Source organism: Artemia sp. Qi Xiang Cuo, chromosome 10 (assembly GCF_049724085.1).
Source record: "Artemia sp. Qi Xiang Cuo chromosome 10, ASM4972408v1, whole genome shotgun sequence".
NCBI lineage: Eukaryota > Metazoa > Arthropoda > Branchiopoda > Anostraca > Artemiidae > Artemia > Artemia sp. Qi Xiang Cuo.
The window spans coordinates 21,488,273-21,509,991 of NC_142803.1; the positions used below are offsets into that span (position 1 = coordinate 21,488,273).

A 21,719-nucleotide genomic window follows, 5' to 3' on the forward strand; every position below is an offset into this window, starting at 1 on the left:
AAAGTAAGGACGTTAAAAATTAAAAAGAACAGAAATTATTCCGTATATGAAAGGGGCTATCCCCTCCTCAACGTCTCGCTCTTTACGCTAAAATCTGACTTTCTCACAACTCTATTTTTTTTAAACAATAAAAAAATTTAGCGTTAAGAGCAAGGCGTTGAGGAGGGGACAGCCCCTTTCATATAATTATTATTTTCTTTAAGTTTAATGTTTTAATGTCGCTCCTTACTTTCAGTTAAAAAAACTTTTTTTTTTATTTAATTACAGAAGAGATAATCGTAGAAGACATTCTTTGAGCGAAAAATACAGGGTTCTTAGTAAAAAGTCTCGCTCTTTGATTTCTTTTTAGTGAACTTGTCAATCTTGTCATGGCGCAAACCATAAGTAAGGGGCGACATTTGTTGATATTAACCAAAACTCTGAAAAAGAAGACAAGGGAACCAAAACCAGCTTATGGAATTCAGCTTATGGGCGCCCATGGTTCTTTCCCTAGTCTCCATTTGCCTATCTTTGCATTTTCCCTAAAAGTTGCAAGCTTTTCCAAAACGAAAAAATGTTCCGTCGAAATATTCACTTTGGAGCTTCTCTAGTTTAGACATAGGATGCAATCGAACAACAGAGTCTAGAGTAATCTTGAAAACCTGCCAAGTAAGACTTTATTTCATAGGGGGGGGGGGTATCATTTGTCTCGTCCTATATTTCCGAGGATCTCATTTTAAGTTATGTACGCACATTCAAAGGTTCCTAATTTTTTTTAAAAGGGTCCGTATTTTTGGGAAAAGGAGCTTGGGCAAAGTTCATGTTTAAGCAAGTAAGTTTATTTATAACACGCAATAATACATAAATGGAAGTGGAGTGAAGAACAAGAAAAAAAAACTATATACCATAATAGGGGCAAAAAATATTGTAACCCGCAAGGAAATACAAACATAAGCACGACATAAACAACATAACTATGTCAACTGATTACAAGCCGGGAAAAAAATAACCGAGAGGATCAGCGGCGCTCGTGTTTTTCGCAGTATCGGTTTAGGGGCTTCTTGCTATCTTGGAAAGTAATTAGGTGAATTAAACTTTCAGGAATGAACCCGGGGCCTAGAATATGTCCTGGGAATGTGTTGGCAAGCTACTATCTCTACCCATTTCTTGTTTCTAGAGCTTGGATGATAGCATACATGACAGGTCTATTACTTGTATTTTGATAAAAAAATATTTTACCTTAATTTCGTGTTTTCAATCTCTTTTTCGTCGGCTTTAGGTCTTTTAAATGCAATTCCTATTATTTTCAGTAGAATTTTAAGTAGAATTTTAGTAGAATTTTAAGTAGAATTTCAGTAGAATTTTAAGCCATATCAAGGTTTCGCCCTAAAGTTAAGATATAGATTTTTGAAACCTTATCTTTAAACTTATCTATACTTATCCTTATCTTTATTTATATCTGTACTTATCTCTATATGTATCTCTCTTTAATTATCTGTTTATTATATATATATATATATATATATATATATATATATATATATATATATATATATATATATATATATATATATATATATATATATATATATATATATATATACATGCCTTTATTTATAATTATCTTATCTACACTTGTCTTCATTTATGCTTATCTTAAAACCTTATAAATCAGGATTGAACAAAGATATGAGGCTCAAAACATTTTTCTTCTGCCGCATTTGAGCATTAAATCTACGTCTCAAGGTTTCATATTTATAAAACAAAGTATATCAAAGTTCAGTGCCCTTGGGGAGGGGAAGGAGTGTATGTAGGTACTTCTACACTTCTTTCCAAGGGAATCATTAAGACTCTGGTCCATTCCTGGAATTTTCATTCACCTAACTCAACTAGTTTCCAACAGTGTCGTCGTTTGGAGGGGGAGGGCGGGGGTAGTTGCCCACCGCAATAATTTGGAGGAAAAAATATTAAATATCCCATGTCCCTTGACTATCCAGATATGGACTCCTCTTGCCCCCCCCCCCCAATAAAAATGCAGGAGATCCGCCCCTGGTTTCCAAGATGAATAAAAGGCGCCTTATCTAGAATTTTACCGAAAATTGTTTCATTGTATATAGCGGTTCACTACGGGTGCCCCAAGAAGTCCGTGAGAAAGGGGGAGGGCTTAATCATAAAAATCGTTTTGGAGAGAGGAACAAGGTTTTAAATATGTTTTTTGCTTGCAACTTTATTATGAACATTACATGTCTCTGATTTTAAAAAATGAGACTATTAATCTTTAAAAATGAGCCTATTCGTCTCAAAAATTAATCTACAAATGAGACTATTGGTCTCAAAAATTAATCTACAAATGAGACTATTGGTCTCAAAAATTAATCTACAAATGAGACTATTGGTCTTTTACCACCCAACATTATGACATTATACTGCTATTAAATCGTATATAAATATGTTTTATATAACATGACATTTATGTAATAATGTAATTATTGAAAATAATTGCTATTAAATCACTTCAAATTATAATCAAGAAAATCATTATTATTTACATCTTCCCTCGTGTCTGTGAAGAATGCCTACCTTTTTCCTTGTGATTCCTTGACTATTATCCTGTTATTGAAATTCGATATATTTACTGGTCACTTGACTGTCGAACACTAACAGAACATTTTAAATCTTTAGACAATGGGTAATATCTGGGCGAATTTATCTTATTGCGAACGATTTTCAGTTGAATATAAAGTAATTGAATGGGATTATCCGTAGATTCTCAAAGGATTTTTTCCTTGTTTTTATATTAAAAGTTGTGTAATAAACTCGTCAAGGAAGGTTGCGAAATAATTTATGAATTAGGCTATAAGTATGAAATTTATTCTATTAACTTAATTTCTACGATTTTTGCTTTTCGCTAACGGTTTCTTCTTTAATATTTTCTCTCTTTTTCGCAATTTACTCTTTACACCAAGGATTGCATTTTAGGATCCTTAGTTTACAAAAATAAGTTTGGCGCTGGATTTTGACGGAAGCATTTAATTCTAAGAAAAACTAAGTACGCCCAAAATAGGGTGGTGTAAGGGGGAGGAGTTAAAAATTACAATATGCGCAAATTAGGGTTGCCACCTGTAGCACGAAAGTGCTATTTTAGCACAATTTTATAATGTGTAGCACTGTAGCACGTGCTACATTTTTACTTTTTTATATACTTTTACTTTACTTGACATACTTCTTTGATCAACTCTAAAAAATGTTTGTCCTTAAGTTTTGGTATCCATTAAAAACCAGACAGAGATCATTGAAAATGACCGTTTTTTCTACGTTTGCAAACGTGTCGTTTTGACCGTTTCATGAAATGTAATTAAACAAATACATAAGATTTTTCAACTAAAATTTAGGAGCAAACTTACTTCAAACTTAAAATGAATTGAAATTATTTCGCTGGTGTTGAGAAGGGGGTCCCTCCTCAACACCTCCCTCATTAGGCTAAAGTTGTTTGTTGCTTTGGAAAATCTTCTTTTTCCCATTCAATTACCCCTGTCTATCAGTAAATGTTCTCAAAGAATTTGGCAAAGAAGTCAAACGTTTTGGTAAACATTTGGTAAAGAGCAAGGATTTAAAAGAAAGAGCAAGGATTTATTGAAAGAGCAAGGAAAGAGCATTGGAAAGAGCAAGGATTTAAAGAGGAGACAGCCCCTTTCATATAAAGAATAATTTCTGTTCAAAGCTGTTCGGTTTCAAAGCTGTTTAGCAGGAGAAAAATAAGTTTTGACCAGGAAAAAATTGGTAAAGAAATGGTTTCTTCACCATCCGAACCGGAAAAAAATGCTTAACAACATATCAAAAATCTAAATCTCTAGCTCGATGCGAAATTGTTTTTTTTAATGTTTTTTTTTTTATTTTCTCAAAAACCGGGAAAAAAAATTAAAAACGTAAACTATAATGTTTTACATATCTTTTTAGATCAGCTTTTGGCTCTGAATTCATTTCTGATACTCATTTCGTTACCTGACCAAAAGAAAATATTTATCAGCCAAAAAAAAAATGGGGGAAAAAACTGTGTCTTTGGGGAAAAAAACTCTTACCAGCGTTTATCAAGGCCTACTACGGAATAATTTTGTCGTTCTTGTAGTCTATTTGGCTATGTAAACGAAAGGCTTAGAAAAAAAACAAAAAACTAAACAACAATAAACAGGAATGACGAAACCCCTCAGCGCCAAACACCATGAGACAAGGTAGGTTCTAACTTAATGTGTTCAGAGAAAAGCTTTTATCTTATTTTTCAAATATATAGAAATTGCACATCATCAAAATGTAGGAACTAGATTTTTCATCATCACAGTTAACTGTTATTCTTCTTGACTAAGTTCTTCTTCTTGAAACTTCGAATTGTTGCACGAGCTTCCCTTACAGGTACGGCAGGCTATAGTACACTCAAGTCCGTTTTTCTTACAGGTACACTTTTCACTATCACAGTCGTCAATATGACAAGAGTATTTGATAATTTTCAGCAACTGAGACGGAGCGGCAGGGAGATCTATTTTTATTGGCACAAGAACTTCGTTATCCTGCAGTTTCCAGCCCAGGCGTAAAGGGTCTACTGAGCTCCCGAGCCAGAGTTGAAGTTGGCAGTAGACACATAGCGAGTGGTACTTCGCTGCTGCCTGAGTCGGTGGCAGTTCTTGTGGATGCACGAAAGTGGTGGCAGTGCTCACTTTTCTGTGAAAGATTAGCTTTCTGGCAGTGTCCAGGTTCGAAACATCTGGGCAACCGTACAGTATCAACAATGCTCGCTCTCCTGCTGCCACAATATCGTCAAGCGATGCGAGCTTGTTGCCAAATATAGCAGCGCTGTCCCTGAAACTCTTGTTGGAAAGAAGCAGCTGAACGGCTTTGCCCTTTCCTATTCCGTAAAGGTGAGAGGTTGTGTCACAACCCAGCACGGCATGACAGAACGGTATCAGATTGCTGACATCTGTTCATAGCTTCTGCTTCATCTCACTAATATCCCAAGCTGAACTAGTACCGCAAAACTTCGCTTCTGGTGAGAAATATAAACGCCCGGAACGCGAATCTCATCGACTGATCAGAAGAACCAAGATGTCAGTATCATCAGCAACCACGATTGTGTCTGTAAGACTAGCAGTTTCTACGGCTTTTTCTACAATCAGAACGTCGGCGTCTCCTTCCGAGTGGAAAATTCGGAAACCTACGGCTTCCAAATGGTTGCCGAGCAGCTTCAGGAAACTTCCTTTGTTTGTCTTACATGAAAGAAACTCTTCTTTCTTCATGCAGAGGATCATTTCTTCGGTGAAAAAGACTTGGCGGCCAACCATCCTTGCTCGACGTAAATGGGTAGCATCTTTGATTGCTGGACCACCTTCATATCCGTCAAACACAACGCACGCACTAGGGTACCTTGCTTGTACGTAATGGACGTATAAAGCAAAGATGACCTTGAAGGTTGACCCTACCTTCCATGGAACTCGATGTAGAAGAGAACCACCATCCAAGACGATGTTACACGCAGAAACAGGTCTTGAGGGTGACTGAGTCTCAATCCCGCAAGCCTGAAAGATCACTTTTGCAAGCTCTGGCTTATTTGCTTTTCTCATAAGGCCCTCGCTTTCGAAAAGAGAAGGAGGAATCGTACAAAGTTCGTACTTGAAGTATTCTTCTCGGAGGTCAGTTTGTTGGGCTACTATTATAAACCACTGGAAAAGGAGTGCCGGATCTATGTGCGCTACCACAGAGGACCCCGCCTGTTTGGCATTCATTAGGGTCACTTGGTCTTTTTTCTTGAAGACTTGCTCCTTCAAGGTTTTTCCCGTCATCTTACTTAGAATCAACTTTCCAGCCACATTTGCCTCATCAACATTAACAACTTGGGAAGAAGTTATGCTGTTGGCAATGTTTCCAAGCGGATTGTCACCTCTGAACGGAGAAGATTCTCCAAAGTATCTGAGAAGCCTCTGGGTATCGTCGAAGTCACACTCCTTTTTACTGGAACTCATGTCGCGGTGCTGCTCACTTGTCGATTAACCAATTTTTGTCAAATTTTGCATCAAGAGGTTGATCTCCAGGCATGCTGGTCTTGACAGAACCCAAATGGCTCTCTGCTGTTCTGTCATCCCACCTCCAGTTGTAAGACCGCCCGATGTTTTCAGACTTCTCATATACTCCTGCTCGATGACAAGATCAGCTGAGAGCCCAGCCCAGCGTCGCTCTGATCTTCTAATGGTGTGACCTCCCTGTTCAAATGCTTCGAAGATTGGTGGGTGACTAGTTTGAAGCTTAGCCATCTCTTGCTGGTATATCCAGACCGACTTGACATAGAGGTTATGTCCAGATGCTGCTAGAAACGGAAGCATCTCTACTGCAGATTGTAGGTGCATATCAAAATACTTTCCATCTGAGGAGTTTTTTTGCTGATAGGTGGCTCTACAAGGCTCAGCAGACTGAAGCAACTTTGAAAAGAGTGTAAGATCAAGGCATGGTGTAACAGAAAGTGAATATCAGAAGGGACTTTCCAGCTGGTCGAAAATGTCGTCACCAATAAAGCTCGGTAGGAAAAGAAATGGATTCGGAACGCCGGTAGGCTATTTGTTCAGATGGGGAAAAATGAACCGAAAATTCGTGCTCCTCTTTGAAAAATACCCCGTGATCGTGTGTCGCTTGATTTTTTTTACTTCATACAAAAACAAAACATAAAAAAGAATTAAATGATTAAACGTGATGTTTCTGTCTAATAAAAGAGCCCAAAAACAATCATTTCTTAAAAGGGAAACAATCAATAAACTACTTTTCTTTTCACGGTTCCTCATTCTCGGATTCTGGAAATATCTAAAAAATAGGCGCAAAAAAGTGTGAAAAAAGGGAATTTCGCAACGGGATGGAGATTTAGATTTTTGATATATTGTAGAGCTCTCTTTTCTGAACACTGTGGTGCAAAAATAATTTCTGTACCAATTTTTTCCTGGTTCGACCATTTTTTTCCGTATCTTTCCCCTACTAGTTCCTTTCTTGCAGTTGAAAAAAAAACTGGTTTTAAATTTCTGATTGTTTTCAAAATCATGCCCAGGCCAAACCAAGATATAATGTGGGGAACCGGCCCCTTAAAACCCTGCTTAATTATTGTGTAAGTATATATATCAATAATTGTAAATATGATTAGTACCTTTTTATGATTAGTATGATTAGTTTTTCTGCTTAAGAATTAAAATGTTGGATTGCAATTTAAATTTTTGACAAAATTTGAATATACTTAAAAAATTGCGGTGAATAGTCTTTTTGTTCAACAAATTCTTATTAATATTTCCAGTGCAGGCTTTCGGTTGGACGAAGAAAGGTGTTATTGTTCATATTGATAGAAATTATTTGAGACTATTGATCTTCTACGTGGCTGAAGTCATCATAACCTCTACAATAGGACTTCTCCAACTGATACATACACTACATACATATGTTTAAATACATTGAAGTATTCCATATAAATAGAAAAAGAGAAATATTATCATTTAAAATTGCTGAAAACAAATTTCTTATTAGCATTTGCCCCTCTTCCCCCACCCCCAAAGAAGTTTCTTGGCTGGCATCATGATGGCCAGCTCCGCTTTTTCCACTGCTGTGCTGCTAGACATGGGAATGTTGTCTTTTATGCTACATAGGGAAATATTTTAATTCATTTCTAGTCCCCCCCTATCTCTTTCTACATTTATCTGAAGGCTCCGGGATAGCAAGCAGTTTCGACATCAAAATGTGCTCTTTTAAGTATTTGCCCCAACCCCAGCCTACACAATGACTTCCCCTTCATTATAGCTGATACACAATCACACATCACTAAACATAATTCCATTAGAAATAAAGTGAATCAACTTGGTTTAATACAGTACCAGAGGCGTAATTTCGTCAAATCCGGAGGGTGGGGGGGAGGGGGCAAAGTTGGAGCTAATTTTCCCAAGTCAAGTGAAAATGGCAGAGAAAAATGAGCCATATAATACCATAAAAGCAATTGAATATTAAAAAAAAACTCATATACTTCTATGGGTGCTTTAGTTAAGTAGGCTTATCTTAGTTTTTACAAGTTTTTGAAGACGCTAAATTTCAGCTAGGGGACGAACTAGGGCTTGGGTTGGGATTGTTGCTCCCCTGGCCTATAGCAAAATATGCTCCTGTTCAGTACTGGCATCGTGTGGCATTACTTTCTTTGCAACTGGGAATCTTAAAATACAGTTGATTGATACTTTTAAATCAATTAGCTTCTCAAAATTTGGTCAATTCTTAGATTCTCTAAATTGATTGCAAATTGGTCTTATTTGGGACAAAGTTGTAGTTTGGTGTCCTAAAATGGAAGAAAGCAATACTTTCCCGTGACACAATCTTTATAGTTATTTAGTAAGGAACTTTTATTTTACGTTCGAATGAGCTCTCCCAATTTTCTAGGACATTCGGTTTGATACGATCGCCCCTGGGAAAAAAAAACAAGAAGAAATAAACATGCATCGACAATCCTTCTTCTGGGAAAAAAAGAATGCGAAATTCCACACTTTGTAGATTGGAGCTTGAAACCTCTTTGGTAGGGTAGGAGCTTGAAACCTTTGCGGTCTCATATGATGAATCTAAATAAAGGGATTTTCATTAAGATCGATTAACTTTTTGGGGTTGTATCTTCCTTTTTTCGAAAAATTGGGCGAATTTTCTCAGATTTGGGGCTTTTGGTGGGTAGCAATAAACTGAATGAATTTACATATTTAGAACCAGCATAAAAAGGAAATTCTGTTGATGTATCAATTGTCATCAAAATCACGTTTTAGTTTTGTTGAATGTTGGCCCAAGTCACTCTTTACTTACAGTTCGTTATCACGAACTATTCGATAAGATTCTCTTGTAATAAAAAGTTTTATTTTAACCTGTTCATTTTATTCAGTTGAATTAGACAATCAAAAGAAAGAGTCACTTTGAAAGTTGTATTCCAAGTTTAAATTTTTTCATTCACTATTCTGTTTTTTTTTTATGTCTGAAGATTATCCTGTTATGATAGAAAAATATTTAAATAACCATTATAAAATTAAAACCTGGTATCTATGTAAGCAGGGTGAACTCTGAGTATCTCTACTCCTTTTGTATACTACTCTTAGGGTTAGGAAATTGCATAAAGACAAGTTTGCATCTTTTATTATCTCGAGAAGCAATAAATCTTTCTGTAATTTCGGATTGAGTCTCATTTGCTTTTATCTAGGTTTTGGACATAATAAATTAAGATTAAATGCATAATAATTGAATATATTATTGATTGAATGGATTGATCCCTTTGCCGGTAACCTTTGTCGTTTAAAATTTGCTGAATTTTATTTCATTTTTGCATGCAAAGTTAGTTGCTCTTTTTAGTTGAGAATTTTTCTTCAAGTGTGTTTAAGAATAAACTTATTCCTAAGAAAATTCATACTAAAATACATTACACTGCCCCCCAACCACCACTGCTATTCTAGCGGATGCCCTTGCCTGTGTGCCCTTGCCCAGCAAGTGCCCTTGCCTGTGTAAAACTACTCGTATAATGTACACTAACTGTTGCTGTCTGGACGTTCAAAAAAAATTTTAACAGGAAATGATGCATGTATTCTGATGAATTGTTTGGTTAAGTCAAGGGGGCTAGACTAGAAAAGCCTGTTTTACGAATTTTTATTTTAGTAATCATTTTTTTTTTTTGTAGAAAACAATGACACAGGTATATGCTCAATCAATGCCAGCAGTTTAGGGTTTTCTGATCAAATTGTAATCGAGCCATAGTCGTTTTTCTCAGATAAAAAAGTGGAAGGTTAGGGGACAGTTTGCTATAAAAAAGACTGGTCATCTTTTTTTTTTTTGCAATAGATTTTTCTGTCATTTCCAAGACTGTCATAAGACAATGTGTCATCGTTTTTCTGCCATCGGAACAACTCTGGTTATTTCCATTGTCATCGGATAAATTGTCATGGTTTTTTCTTGTCATTGTCATCGGATAAACTGTCATTGTTTTTTATTGTCAACGGACAATTTGTCATCGTTTTTATCTGTCATCGGAACAACTCTAGTTATTTCCATTGTCATCGGATAAATTGTCATAGTTTTTTCTTGTCATTGTCATCGGATAAACTGTCATTGTTTTTAATGTTTACGGACAATGTGTTATCGTTTTTATCTGCCATCGGAACAACTCTAGTTATTTCCATTGTCATGGGATCAATTGTCATGGTTTTTTCTTGTCATTGTCATCGGATAAACTGTCATTGTTTTTAATGTCAAGGGACAAATTGTTATAGTTTTTATATGTCATCGGACAAAGCGTCTTTGTTTTTATCCGTCATCGGATAAAGTGTCCTCGTTGTTCTGCCATTAAACAGATAGTCATTAGTAAGATTTTAGCATGCGTCTAAATTCTCCCCCTCCTTGTGGGTGTCAGGCTAGCTTCTGAGACATTTTCACATATATTCCACTCAGGCTCTAGCGCCAATGGCAAATTCCAAAGCTGAAGCTAAAGCTGTTCTTGAGGACTCGATCTAATGGTCTTTATTCTGACTTGATTGCTTACAATGTGTTTTGGTTGGGGATTCGCGAGCCAATTCGCGAGCCAAAGTCTAAGGGCTCATAGAGAGAGAATTTTTTTTTTTTTTTTTAAAGGATTATCTGACAAAATATGAATTTAGTAGAAAAACACACTGATTAGAAAGTATTCTTCAAGGGACATAAAACGAAATATTATACTTACACATGCTATCTAGCAGCCATTAAAGAATTACAACAAGTTTCCTTAGGTTGTTCCAGTGCTGGATTTACCAGTAAGCTGAGTAGGCTGTAGCCTATGGTGGCATAATTTAGGGGCGATGGATTTTAATAGAAATTACGAAAAAATATTCTAATTGACCGAAGCTGAAATGATAGCGCTAGCGCCCTACGTAATGAACGTACCGGGGCCGTTCCTAGGTGGTGTGAAAGGAGCGCACATGGGTGGCAAAATTTGGGAGTGGCTTAATCTTATCTATTATTAACTCTACAAAGATATTTCACAAATCTTAAAGTTACTATTTCATTAATAAAGATTTTTTTTAATATGATTGTAAAAACGGATTCGATTTGTAAGGGTAAGAAGGGCGGCAAAACTGAAATCGCCTACTGGCGGCAAATTCTTTAAATCCGCCACTGGGTTGTGCTAATTCTTCGTGTTGCGTAGCAGTCGTGCTGTATGAACTTTCCAGCTTTTCTCGCGTTGAACACTCGCGAAAACGCAAATGTAAGAGATATGCATTATTGGAAATCGCCGCCAAAGTATCTTTTTTCTCATTTTTCTTTCTTTTATGGTATTAGTCAAAAGGGACGAATTCAAATATTCTGGCAATATGTGTGACCATATAGTCGCGGGGTCGTATTAGGGTAATTTAAAATTCGATCACCACCTTATGATCGGGAGCCGTCTTAATCACATACAATGGAAAAAAAGGAAATGCAAAGAAAAAATACTTCTTAATGCTAAATTTGAAAATTGTTCAGGCCTTATACCTAATTCAATTAAATACACGATTACGCATTCCATACACTGACATTTTTACCTTATTGCAAATGTCTTCTGTAATTTTTGGCGTTTAATAGCCAATTGCAATTACTGAATTGTGTTCAATAGTACTTATTGAAACGTGCTGCAATTATTTATTTACTTATTGTGCTTAAGCTGTAATTCATTCTTTTAGAGACAGAAAATTCTTGGAATATTTATCTATTAGTATAAGCTAACAATGCTTTGTTTCGTTTTAAAAGTTCTATGGGTCTGAAAGATTTTTTTTTTTTTTTTTTTTTTTTTTTTTTTTGAAAGAATTCACTTAGATGGTAAAATCACGTTCAATAGAGCACGGCAATTACGTTTATCTAATAATTTATTTAAATTAATTGCTGTAAGCTCTGTTGAAGAAGTAGATAGTTTGTACAGTTCAAATTGCTTGATGCAGAGGGTTCTTCCTTCAAGAACTCGCCATGCTATCCCATATTTGTAGCAAGAAAGTCAGTAAAGCAAAGAGAAAAATTTATTAGGTAGACAAGCAAAGTTGCTGGAAACATTGTGATTTATTACTTTACTTTTATGTACGCTCTCCTGAATTGAAACACATTTCTCAACATACTAATTCTGAGAATACGTAATGTAAAATAGTCTAATTTCGGCATTGTTTTATCAATTTGGTTAGCGTTAAACCACGTCTCTAACTCTATTCCAAATTGGCTCCTAAAATGTTTTAAAAGCTACTTTTAAAAGAGACCCGATTAATGCATTGGAGGAAAATATTACCCGAGTTAACCTCGAATTAATATACCCCGATAACGACAAATATTTTTACCATATTACCCGAATAACGGGTAATATGGTAAATATTACCCGTTATTGTGGTATTACCCGTTATCCTCATACTAATAAATATTTTAATTAATATTTATTGTTAAATAATCCGAATAACGATCAATAATTTTACCGATAAAATGGGGTATTGGAGGTTTTCAGTCGTTTTGCTTTATATGCTCCGCTTGTTCTCTAACCTTAATTCTCTAAAGGCCTATTCACAATGAGGTTTTACTAATGTCGAGATTTAGCTAGTGCTGATTTGAGCCAATAACAGTTTTTCAGCCAATCAGGAAGTTCTCTTAAAAATCTGATTGGCTCAAATTAGCGCTAGCAAAACTCTGTTGTCAGTAAAATCTCATTGTGAATGGGGCTTAATTGCCTCAACTATGCAAGGGTTCGAGATTTCGTCCCAGGGGATCAGGGCTAAAGAATGATGGGAAATAAATATGTAGCATTACGGTGCCCTTGGTTAGAAAAATCGTGTAACTTCACCACCAAATCAATCACAATAGAAAATAAATTGAGTAAACAAAAGGTTTGTGGACCTGAAAACTGCTTTTTTGATGAAACTTTTACAAGAAATGGATATTAAACAATGTTGCAACATATTATTTAGCGATATTTGAGAGTGAGCATATTTAAAACGTATGAAAAGGGTGCTCCAAAGCCACTGTATATTTTTGTAAAATCATACGATTTAAATCTTTTTAGGATGAGGCATCCTTTGATTTTGAGAGTTCTCGCTAAAACCGGGTCTTCATTACCCGGGTCGGTCCTTTTTGGGCTCAAAAATCGGGACAGTTGTTTGCTAATTTTGAGACTCAGAGACAACTAAAGCCGCTATGGCTTCCTAAATCCGGTACCCTAGGATTTTGGTTCTGATGATTTTTTAACTCATTTCCTTGCAGTGGCACTAATTCAGGAGAAATGTGGGGAGGGAGCTAGAAATATTTTAGATGAAGACACAAGAAAAGGTATTTTAAAAATCTAGGATAGGAGCTTTTTAATCTTTTCTGCTAAGTAAAGATTAAAAAATAAACGTATTCTTTTTAAATCTAGGGGGCAGTTGCGAGCTCTCCCCTTCTCCTGATTGGGGTGACTATTCCGAGGGGCGGGGACTCTGGGAAGTAATTTCTTGTAGTCTTATTATCCTCGGTCAGAGCAACCACGGATATTTTGTAAATGATATAATGTTTCGTTCTTATAACCTTTTACTTTTCGTTCTTAGGGGCGTGGCAGGGGGTTGAGGTATTACATAAACGAACATTTATTCCGAAACGGCTTTCACAAGTAATAATCCCATCAATCCAAATTCCTTATGGGTCTTATACAGTAAATTAAGGGCAATCTTCTGTTATAGCGACCTCACTCAAGAATTACGCTATGTAGAACTCGAGAAGAAACCTAGAACCGGTTTTTCACACGTCTGTATTAAGAGACAATTAGCTTACGCTCAGTGAAAACCAAGTGGCGGGTGACAGAATACATTAGACTTATATAGTTTGGGCTATATATTTCCACATTAGGGGGTGGGGGTTAAGTATTTGGATAGCATGAAGCTAGAAAACCGTTCTTACTTCATAATATGCATAATAATTGTAGCTGATACACTTTGCATACAGACCCGCTATACTTTACCCCCCCCCCACCCCTCTAATGTGCAAATATATAGCCCAAATTTGTTTCTAAGATATTATATTTTCATCACGTTTTGGTATTTTTCATTAGGATTAACATAACTTCACTTGTTGAGTGGCGTTCCCATAACAAAAAAGGACCAAACTGAGTATTTATTTCACAGATTAGAGCGTTCGGAAAAGGATTTCCCTCTAGCGGAGTCATAAAGAGAGGTCTAGACTAAAATGTGTCAAAAAAATTAATAGAGAGTATAGGACTTTTCTCTACATACATATACTTATGCTGTGTTAGAGAGTCATCCGAGCTTATCTCTCTAGTCGCTCTTTGTTTCTTATTTTTAAGTAGATGGCAATAAAAAACAATGTGAAAAATGAAATTTTATTTTTATCACTTTTAGCTCCTGAATTGAAAAGTTGTCTTTATTATAATGATTAATTCAATCATAGCTTTTTAAAAGAAAGTATGGTTGTTACTCTTGACATTGTACGGTTTTTTAATAATTCTCTCTTTTTTAGCGTATTTTCCTTTTTGTAATGCCAAGAACATGATTAAATATTTATGTATTATCTCTCAAGTTGTTTTTGTCGTGTGTGATGTACCTGCTTAATAACTTAATATTTTGAACAAGAATTAGGATTGTGCATACTCTGTTCATTGCTTTATCCCTCCCTGCTTTTAACTCTTTTTTTAATATTTCTGCAAAAAAGAAATTAACAAAATTCTTCTTTTCTTTAGAAAATGTGCTGCATATGAGAACCAAATCAAGAACTATCAAAACGGTGGTGCTGCCATCTTTAGACACCCGAACACTGCAAGCCCAACTGCTGGAGCTATACCGCAACATAAATTTGAATTTCTGTTATCTCAAAGCTCTCAGGGGGTAAGGCTTCAGCTTATATCCTTTTAATACTTTGTGTAATTCTCTATTATTTGTTGACTGATTGCACATGATCCACTACAGACTGGAGATCTAGTGTGACCCGCACAAAAATGCCTTTGAAGTTAGGTTTTTTTTTTTTTTTTTTTTTTTTTTTTTTGTTTTTTAATAGTGCAGCTACCTCTAAACAGTTGTTTGATTATACATAATTCACTACAGAAAGGAGATTTAATGCGACCGACTCAAAAAAGTTTTGGAGTAAGGGCTTTTTTTTCTTTATAACGCAGCTACCTACTTTTGGCGATAGCGCCTTTTAAGTGTCAATAATTTTCTATTGTTTAATTAACAAGTCTAAAGGCATACAGTGTGCGATCTAGGGCGAATGGGAGGAATCAAAAACACCCTTAATGTTAATTAATATGAATATCAAAGAATATTAAAGAATTGTTATTAAAATATAATTACATCATATTACAACCGTAGCAAAAGTAGGACAAAGCTTGATGTTTCAGCTTAATCCATGAATAAAAAAACGTAAAGCCAAATTACATAAAGATCTTCTGAAAAAAAAGAAAGGTCGAACGAGAATACAAAAGGCAGGCGGGTTGGGAGAAAAGTTGGCCACCGCAGGGATATTGCAACGAGTCCCCTCGTCCTGACGAATATTCCAGACAGTTTTGTTAATTTCTCTTTAAGGAAACAGACTATAAATATACTTATTTACTTTTACTTACTTAACGCTCTTGTTCAGAAGGGTCTCCAGCGTAGAGGGAACTGGTTGACAGTGCTGTAAGTCTTCTCCAAGCAGCCCTGTCCAGGGATAAGGATGGGGCCTCGTTAGGGTCGATGTTTTGGTTGAAGAGGCGTTGATTTATAACATCAGCCCATCTGGTGCGCAGCCTCCCTCGAGGACGTTTCCAGACAATTTCAGGATTGAAGTCCGAAATGATCCTTCCAGGGGCAGTTGGCGGGAGGCGCAGTAAGTGGCCGTACCCTCTTAGAGAACGAGCTTCTACTTGGGCTGATATAACTTGAAGGTCCTCAGGATCTCAGTATTTTGGATCTTTTCGTACCGTTTGAAGCCTTTAACATACCATTTGAAGATGCAGGTGTCTATTTTGGACGACATCGACCTTTCTTAGCTCTGTCTGGGTTATCGGCCATGTCTCAGAAGAGTACAACATGATACTTGAGACTGTGGCGTTTTAAATTCGGGCTTTTGTATTGGCGACTAATTTGCCGTTTGTTTAAGACTGCTCTAAGGAGCAGTTCGAATACAGGGTTTGCCTTGGCTGATCCGGCTAAGATTTCGGCATCAAGTGTGCCATTTGATGATATAATTGATTCGAGATAAGTGGGCTGCCTTACCACGTGAACAGCTTGGCCATTGATTGCAACAATTAAGGGTGATGCGGATGCGGTCTTTTCTATGGGCATGATCTTCGTTTTCTTCCAGTTGATTTGCAGCCTAACTCTGGAGGTAGTGGGAGAGAGCGTCTCGAGTGCAGACTTAAGTTGGTCGAGATTTTTGCTAAGGACGGCTACATTGTCGGCAAAGTCAACATAAAACAAAGTCCTCCCGGCATAACTTATACCAAAAGGGTGGGCACGATGTGTCTCGTTCAACATGTGGTCGATGACTTAGTTAAATAGCTCAGGTGCAGCAGCGCAACCTTGCCGTACACCATTTTTTATCGGGAAGGAAGTAGAAAGCTTCACGTTAAGAAGGACGGCGCTTTCTGTGCTCTGTAGAGTTCTTTAAAGAGACTGACTATCTTTGTTGGTAGTCCCGCAGCTTTCAGGATTAGCCACGACAGTGCCAAAGACAGAACGAAAGTCAATGAAACCTATGTAAGCTTTTTTGTTGAATTCCAATGTCTTCTCAACGATCTGTTTGACCGTATGAAGCTGTTCAGTTGTAGATCTTCCTTACATGAATCCGGCATGTTGGGGGCGGCGCAAAGCATGTAGGAAACTTATGGCACGTTTCAGCAGGAGAATTGCAAACAGCTTTCCAGGAACAGAGTGGGGTGATACCACGGCAGTTGCTGCAGTCCGTCTTGCTGCCCTTGCGCTTAAACACTGGCACGATGATTCCTTTCTTCCAGTCTGACGGTATAACTTCAGTACGCCAGATTACGCTGAAACCTTCTGCCGCCAAATTATTATTGCAGGGCAGCCCGTAGTAAGTAGCTCTGAAGCGATGCCACAGGTGCCAGCTGCTTTATTGTTTTTCAGTTTCCTCGTGGCTGATTCAATCTCCTCAGGAGAAATTCGGCGCCGTCGGGGCAGGGGTAGCTTCTGCAGAAGCGGAAACAAGCCTTGGGTCAATGCAATCGGGCGGATCTGAGTTTAGCAGCTTATTAAAGTCTTTCTCTCAGAGACCAAGACATTGAGACTGATCATATATGGTTTCTCTATTCGCTGCTTTCAGGCTTGTAGAAGCCATAGCGTGTTGGCCAGTCAGCTCGCGCAGGATCTTGAATGTTGCGCGCCTATGTTTTCTTTTGGGCAGCTTGCTCGATCTCAGCGGCTTTGCCCGCAATGAAGTGTATCTTGTCCTTGTGAAGCAAGGAGTTACGTTGTTTGTTGAGCTGTCTGTAGAGTGTCATATCTCCTCGCAATCTCGCTCGCCGTCTCTGCTCAGCTATTTCAAACGTCTGGCTGCTAATCCACTCTTTCTTCTTTCGCGGCTTCGAGTCCACAACTTCGATAGCTGCTCTGAGAACATTGTCTTTGGAAGTGGTCCATGCTGACTCGCTTTCTGAACACTGCTGGAGAGACTCGAAGCGGTTAGAGACTTCAACCATATGCCGCTTGCGAACCGAGGGATCTTGCTTTAGTCGAGAGGTGTCTATCTTCTTGGTGGAGGAGGAGTTACTCTTATTGGCCCTAAGCCAGAGTTTTATCCTTGCAGAGACGAGGCGATGGTCAGCATTGCCGAGCTCCGCACCTCTGTATGAGCGGCAGTTCTGGACAGACGAAAGCCAGCGTCGTCGAACAATTATGTAGTCAAGCATATTTTTTGTCCTGCCATCATTGCCGTACCATGTGTACTTCGCAGTGTCTTTTCTCACAAACCAAGTATTTGTGATTGATAGAGTGCGGGTGATGCAGCAATTGAGCAGCCGCTCACCATTATCATTCAGAGTGTCAACTGTCATAGGTCCAAACAGCAGCATCGTATAGACCAGAGCTGTTAGCCACACCAGCGTTAAAATCTCCTACGACTAGGAGGTATTCGTGTGGAGGTACTCAGGAGAGCTCGGATGACAGTAGCGCATAGAAGTCGTCTTTATCTTCATTTTGGGCCTCGTTTTTTGGTGAATAGCTGGTAAGAACAGTTATCTTCCCGTGCTTGCCGTCGATTCTTGCTCTCAGTAGACGTGGTGAGATAGGCGGAAATGACAGTAGGGCTTTCCGAGCGAAGCTGTTGAGAACAAGGCCGACTCCCCCTCTTCTCTGGGTTCCACCAGACCAAAGCAGTGTCCGTCCTTCTCCAATGTCTTTTTCGCCGCTTCTCGTAAGGTGCGTTTCTGTTATTCCTGCGATCGTCACTTTGTATCTTCTTAGTTCTTTTGCCAAAAGATGCTTAGAACCAGGCTGGTTCAGCGTCAAGACGTTCCAGGTGGCAACATTAATGCCACCTTGGTCAACCATGTTCAAAGGGGTACATCCTTGGGCAGGCCTGGGTCCAATGGGGATAGTAGGTGGGGCATCCGAGGCTGTATATCTAGTTCTTTTCGTAGCAAGTAATTTCAGGAGGAGGGTTGCTAGCCCAACCGTCCCTAGGTGCATTTAGTTCTCCGGTGGCTAGCTGGATATCCAGAGGCACGTGAAGTCAGCTCTCCATGCACCATAAATGCATGGGAGCAGACTTCGGACGAGCATCGTTACCTCCAAAGCTGGTTATTTTCCCCTTCCACAATGCAGATAATTTAGAATAGGCTTTGTTTAATATTCAAAATATTAGTGTTTAACAATTTAATATTTAGTATTTGATATTATAGATAAGGGGTTATGATAATTTAGATATGGCTTATTCATTCGAAAAGAATTAATTACTTAATTATTTTAACTAATTTACCTATGTGCAGGTATGGATACCATAATTGTGATTATTCACTTTTGAACTACGATCCAAATTTAATTGATAAACCCTTTAATCGTAACGATGTTGTATTTCCCTGGCCAATTGGGTTAATGGCTTATTTCTTATAACATTCAATTAAGCTTGACCTTTTTAATTTGATCTTTAAGAAGTATGGTCTTTGTCTTGACACGAGAATAAAAACCCCATTATTCGGTCACTGTTTATATAAATAAAGCCCAGACAGTATTTCTTTTTTCTGCTGGTGGTTTAAGAAGTCTAAATGACCTATTGAACTATGGCATAAAATTAACAATGAGCTAAGTAATATAGGGATCAGATGGTGCCAGAATTTTCCAGTAGTTTTGATTCCGATTCAGTGGTACCAATTCGATAGGGAGGTATCCTATCCCTCTAGATCTTTAGAACCTTCTTTTTTTTTTTTTTACATCGAAAAAAATGCCCCCCCCCACCTAAATTTTCGTGACTTCGTGCCACTGTTCCAATTCTTGGTCAAATTTAGCGCAACACACTTTAGATATTTTGTGTCTAGACTTGATAGGGAGCTGAATGGTGAGACAATAGCAAGGACTAATTTTTATTGTTTTAAGTTTTGCAACTTATTAATTTCATGTTTTTACAACTTAGTCTTTTTGCTTAATTTATGTTTTTATACGATCTGTCGTTCAGTTATAAATTTTTTACCTCATAAATTTTATACAATTTTTTTTACAAAGCTAATTTCATGTCTGTTAGAAAAAGAAATACATAAACCCAAATTATATATCTGCTCCTCAAATTTGGTCTCAGTTTGAAATCCCTTTTTTTAAACTATCTCATGCTTACATGCTTAATGATATTTAAATATACTATCAAACTAAAGATGATGCAAATGAAACAGAAAAACAGAAAAGAAATACAAGCTAACAAAGTGACCCCGGCGAGATTATAATACGAATAAAAATTAGGAGAAAAACACGAAAAACCTAAAATAAACTTCAAAGAAAAACGTCAAATGACCAATTTAGACTAAGACAATAAATTTTAAAGTGGGGCAACAGTGGCCAAATTTAAGGACGTCGAGGTGGATTATAGAGCGACTTGAAGCAGCAAAGTAGGAAAAAATGCATTTTAAGCAATTTTTGGTATGTTTTGTTACGATTTTTTGCACATTTCCTTTAAAAATGACCCCCTCCCTTGAAGAAAATATTGGATACGCTCTTGCATGACACGCTTATTGACACTTACTGAAATTTGAAATCCTATAGATCAACTTAACCAGTTTGCACATTTTGCGAAGTGGCATTTTGCGATGTTGCACGAAATGTGCAAAAGTTTGCACATTTTGTAAAGTGGCAGCTTATGCAAAATAAAACACAGGGTTTATTTTCACAATAATACGGCAAGAAACTGTCTTTGACATTATCTAGCTTATTCCACCTTAAAATAAAGATCCTAAATTAAGAGATTTATTAGTCAATTTAAATTAATCAATTAATGATTAATTAATTAATTAATTAATTAATTTTTTGTTCCCGACTCCGTCAAGTTTTCTCTCTTTCGGGAATTTAATATGTTGTGTAAATATGGTATTAATAATAAAACCTTGAATGGAAATATTTAATTATTTCCAAACAAAAATTATCATAGAAAGTGACAGGAAGCTATCCTTGACGTTTTCTAGCTTATTCCACCTTCAAAAAAGATTCTAACTAAGGGATTTACTGATTGATTTTAATTAATTAATTAATAAAATTAATTAATTAGTCTCAACTAAACATTATCGTAGAAAGTGACCGGAAGCTCTCCTTCATATTTTTGAGCTTATTCCACCTACAATTCGTTCTAAATTTCGAGATGTATTAATTAATCTTAATTTCGTTCTTTTGTTTTTCTATAGATTCTAATCTAAGGGATTTATTAATTAATTTTAATTAATTAATAAACGAAATTAATTAATTTATCTCAACTAAAAATTATCGTAGAAAGTGACAGGAAGCTGTCCTTCACATTTTCGAGCTTATTTTACCTCCAAATAAAGGTTCTAAGTTAGGAGATTTATTAATTAATCTTAATTTCGTTCTTTTGTTTTTCGTTAATGGAAATGCAATAATAATAGACACTTCTTTTCAAAAAGGTTTTACAAAATTAATTTATATTTATTAATTAATAGAAAAATTATTAGTTATTTTCAACCAAAAATTATCGCAAAAAGTCACAGACTGCTGTTCTCGACCTTTTCTAGCTTATTCCACCTTCAAATAATGATTCTGAATTAGGAGATTGATTAATTAATTTTAATTAGTTAATTAAAAGAATTAATTAAGTAGTTCCAACTAAAAATTACCGTAAAAAAATGCAACAGGAAGCTGTCTTTGGCATTTTCTATCTTGTTCCACCTCCAAATAAAGATTCTAAATTATGTAGATTTATCAATTAATTTTTCCGTTCGTTTGTTTTTCATTAATGGAAATGCAGTAATAATAGACATTATTTTTGGAAAAACGTTTTACAAAATTTTATTATATTAAAACAAAACTATATATGATTAACAGCAGTTGTACTGTACATCAGTCGTAACAACAGTCCGACGGAGAGCCTCACCATTACTGTACTATAGTAACTGACAACTAAGGAAAACATATAATAACTTCGAGTCAATAAACTTCGATTTTACTAAAGTTTTTCAAGATGATTTTTTTTTTCAGATTGATTCGTACTTTTGGAAATTTCGTTGGCTCACCTCACTGTTAGAAAACTTTTCTGGCTGCTCTTGTGGC

The 21,719-nt window shown here is 36.6% G+C and overlaps 1 protein-coding gene across 1 annotated transcript in view; it reads left to right on the forward strand.

Annotated features, from left to right (window-relative positions):
- The window catches only part of nenya (RING finger protein nenya), a 92,513-nt gene that overhangs the window by 59,864 nt on the left and 10,930 nt on the right, over nt 1-21,719 (forward strand). The window contains exon 4 of the mRNA XM_089095309.1: nt 14,708-14,852. Coding sequence (XP_088951435.1) covers nt 14,708-14,852 — 145 coding nt within the window. The remainder of the gene's footprint in view (nt 1-14,707; nt 14,853-21,719) is intronic.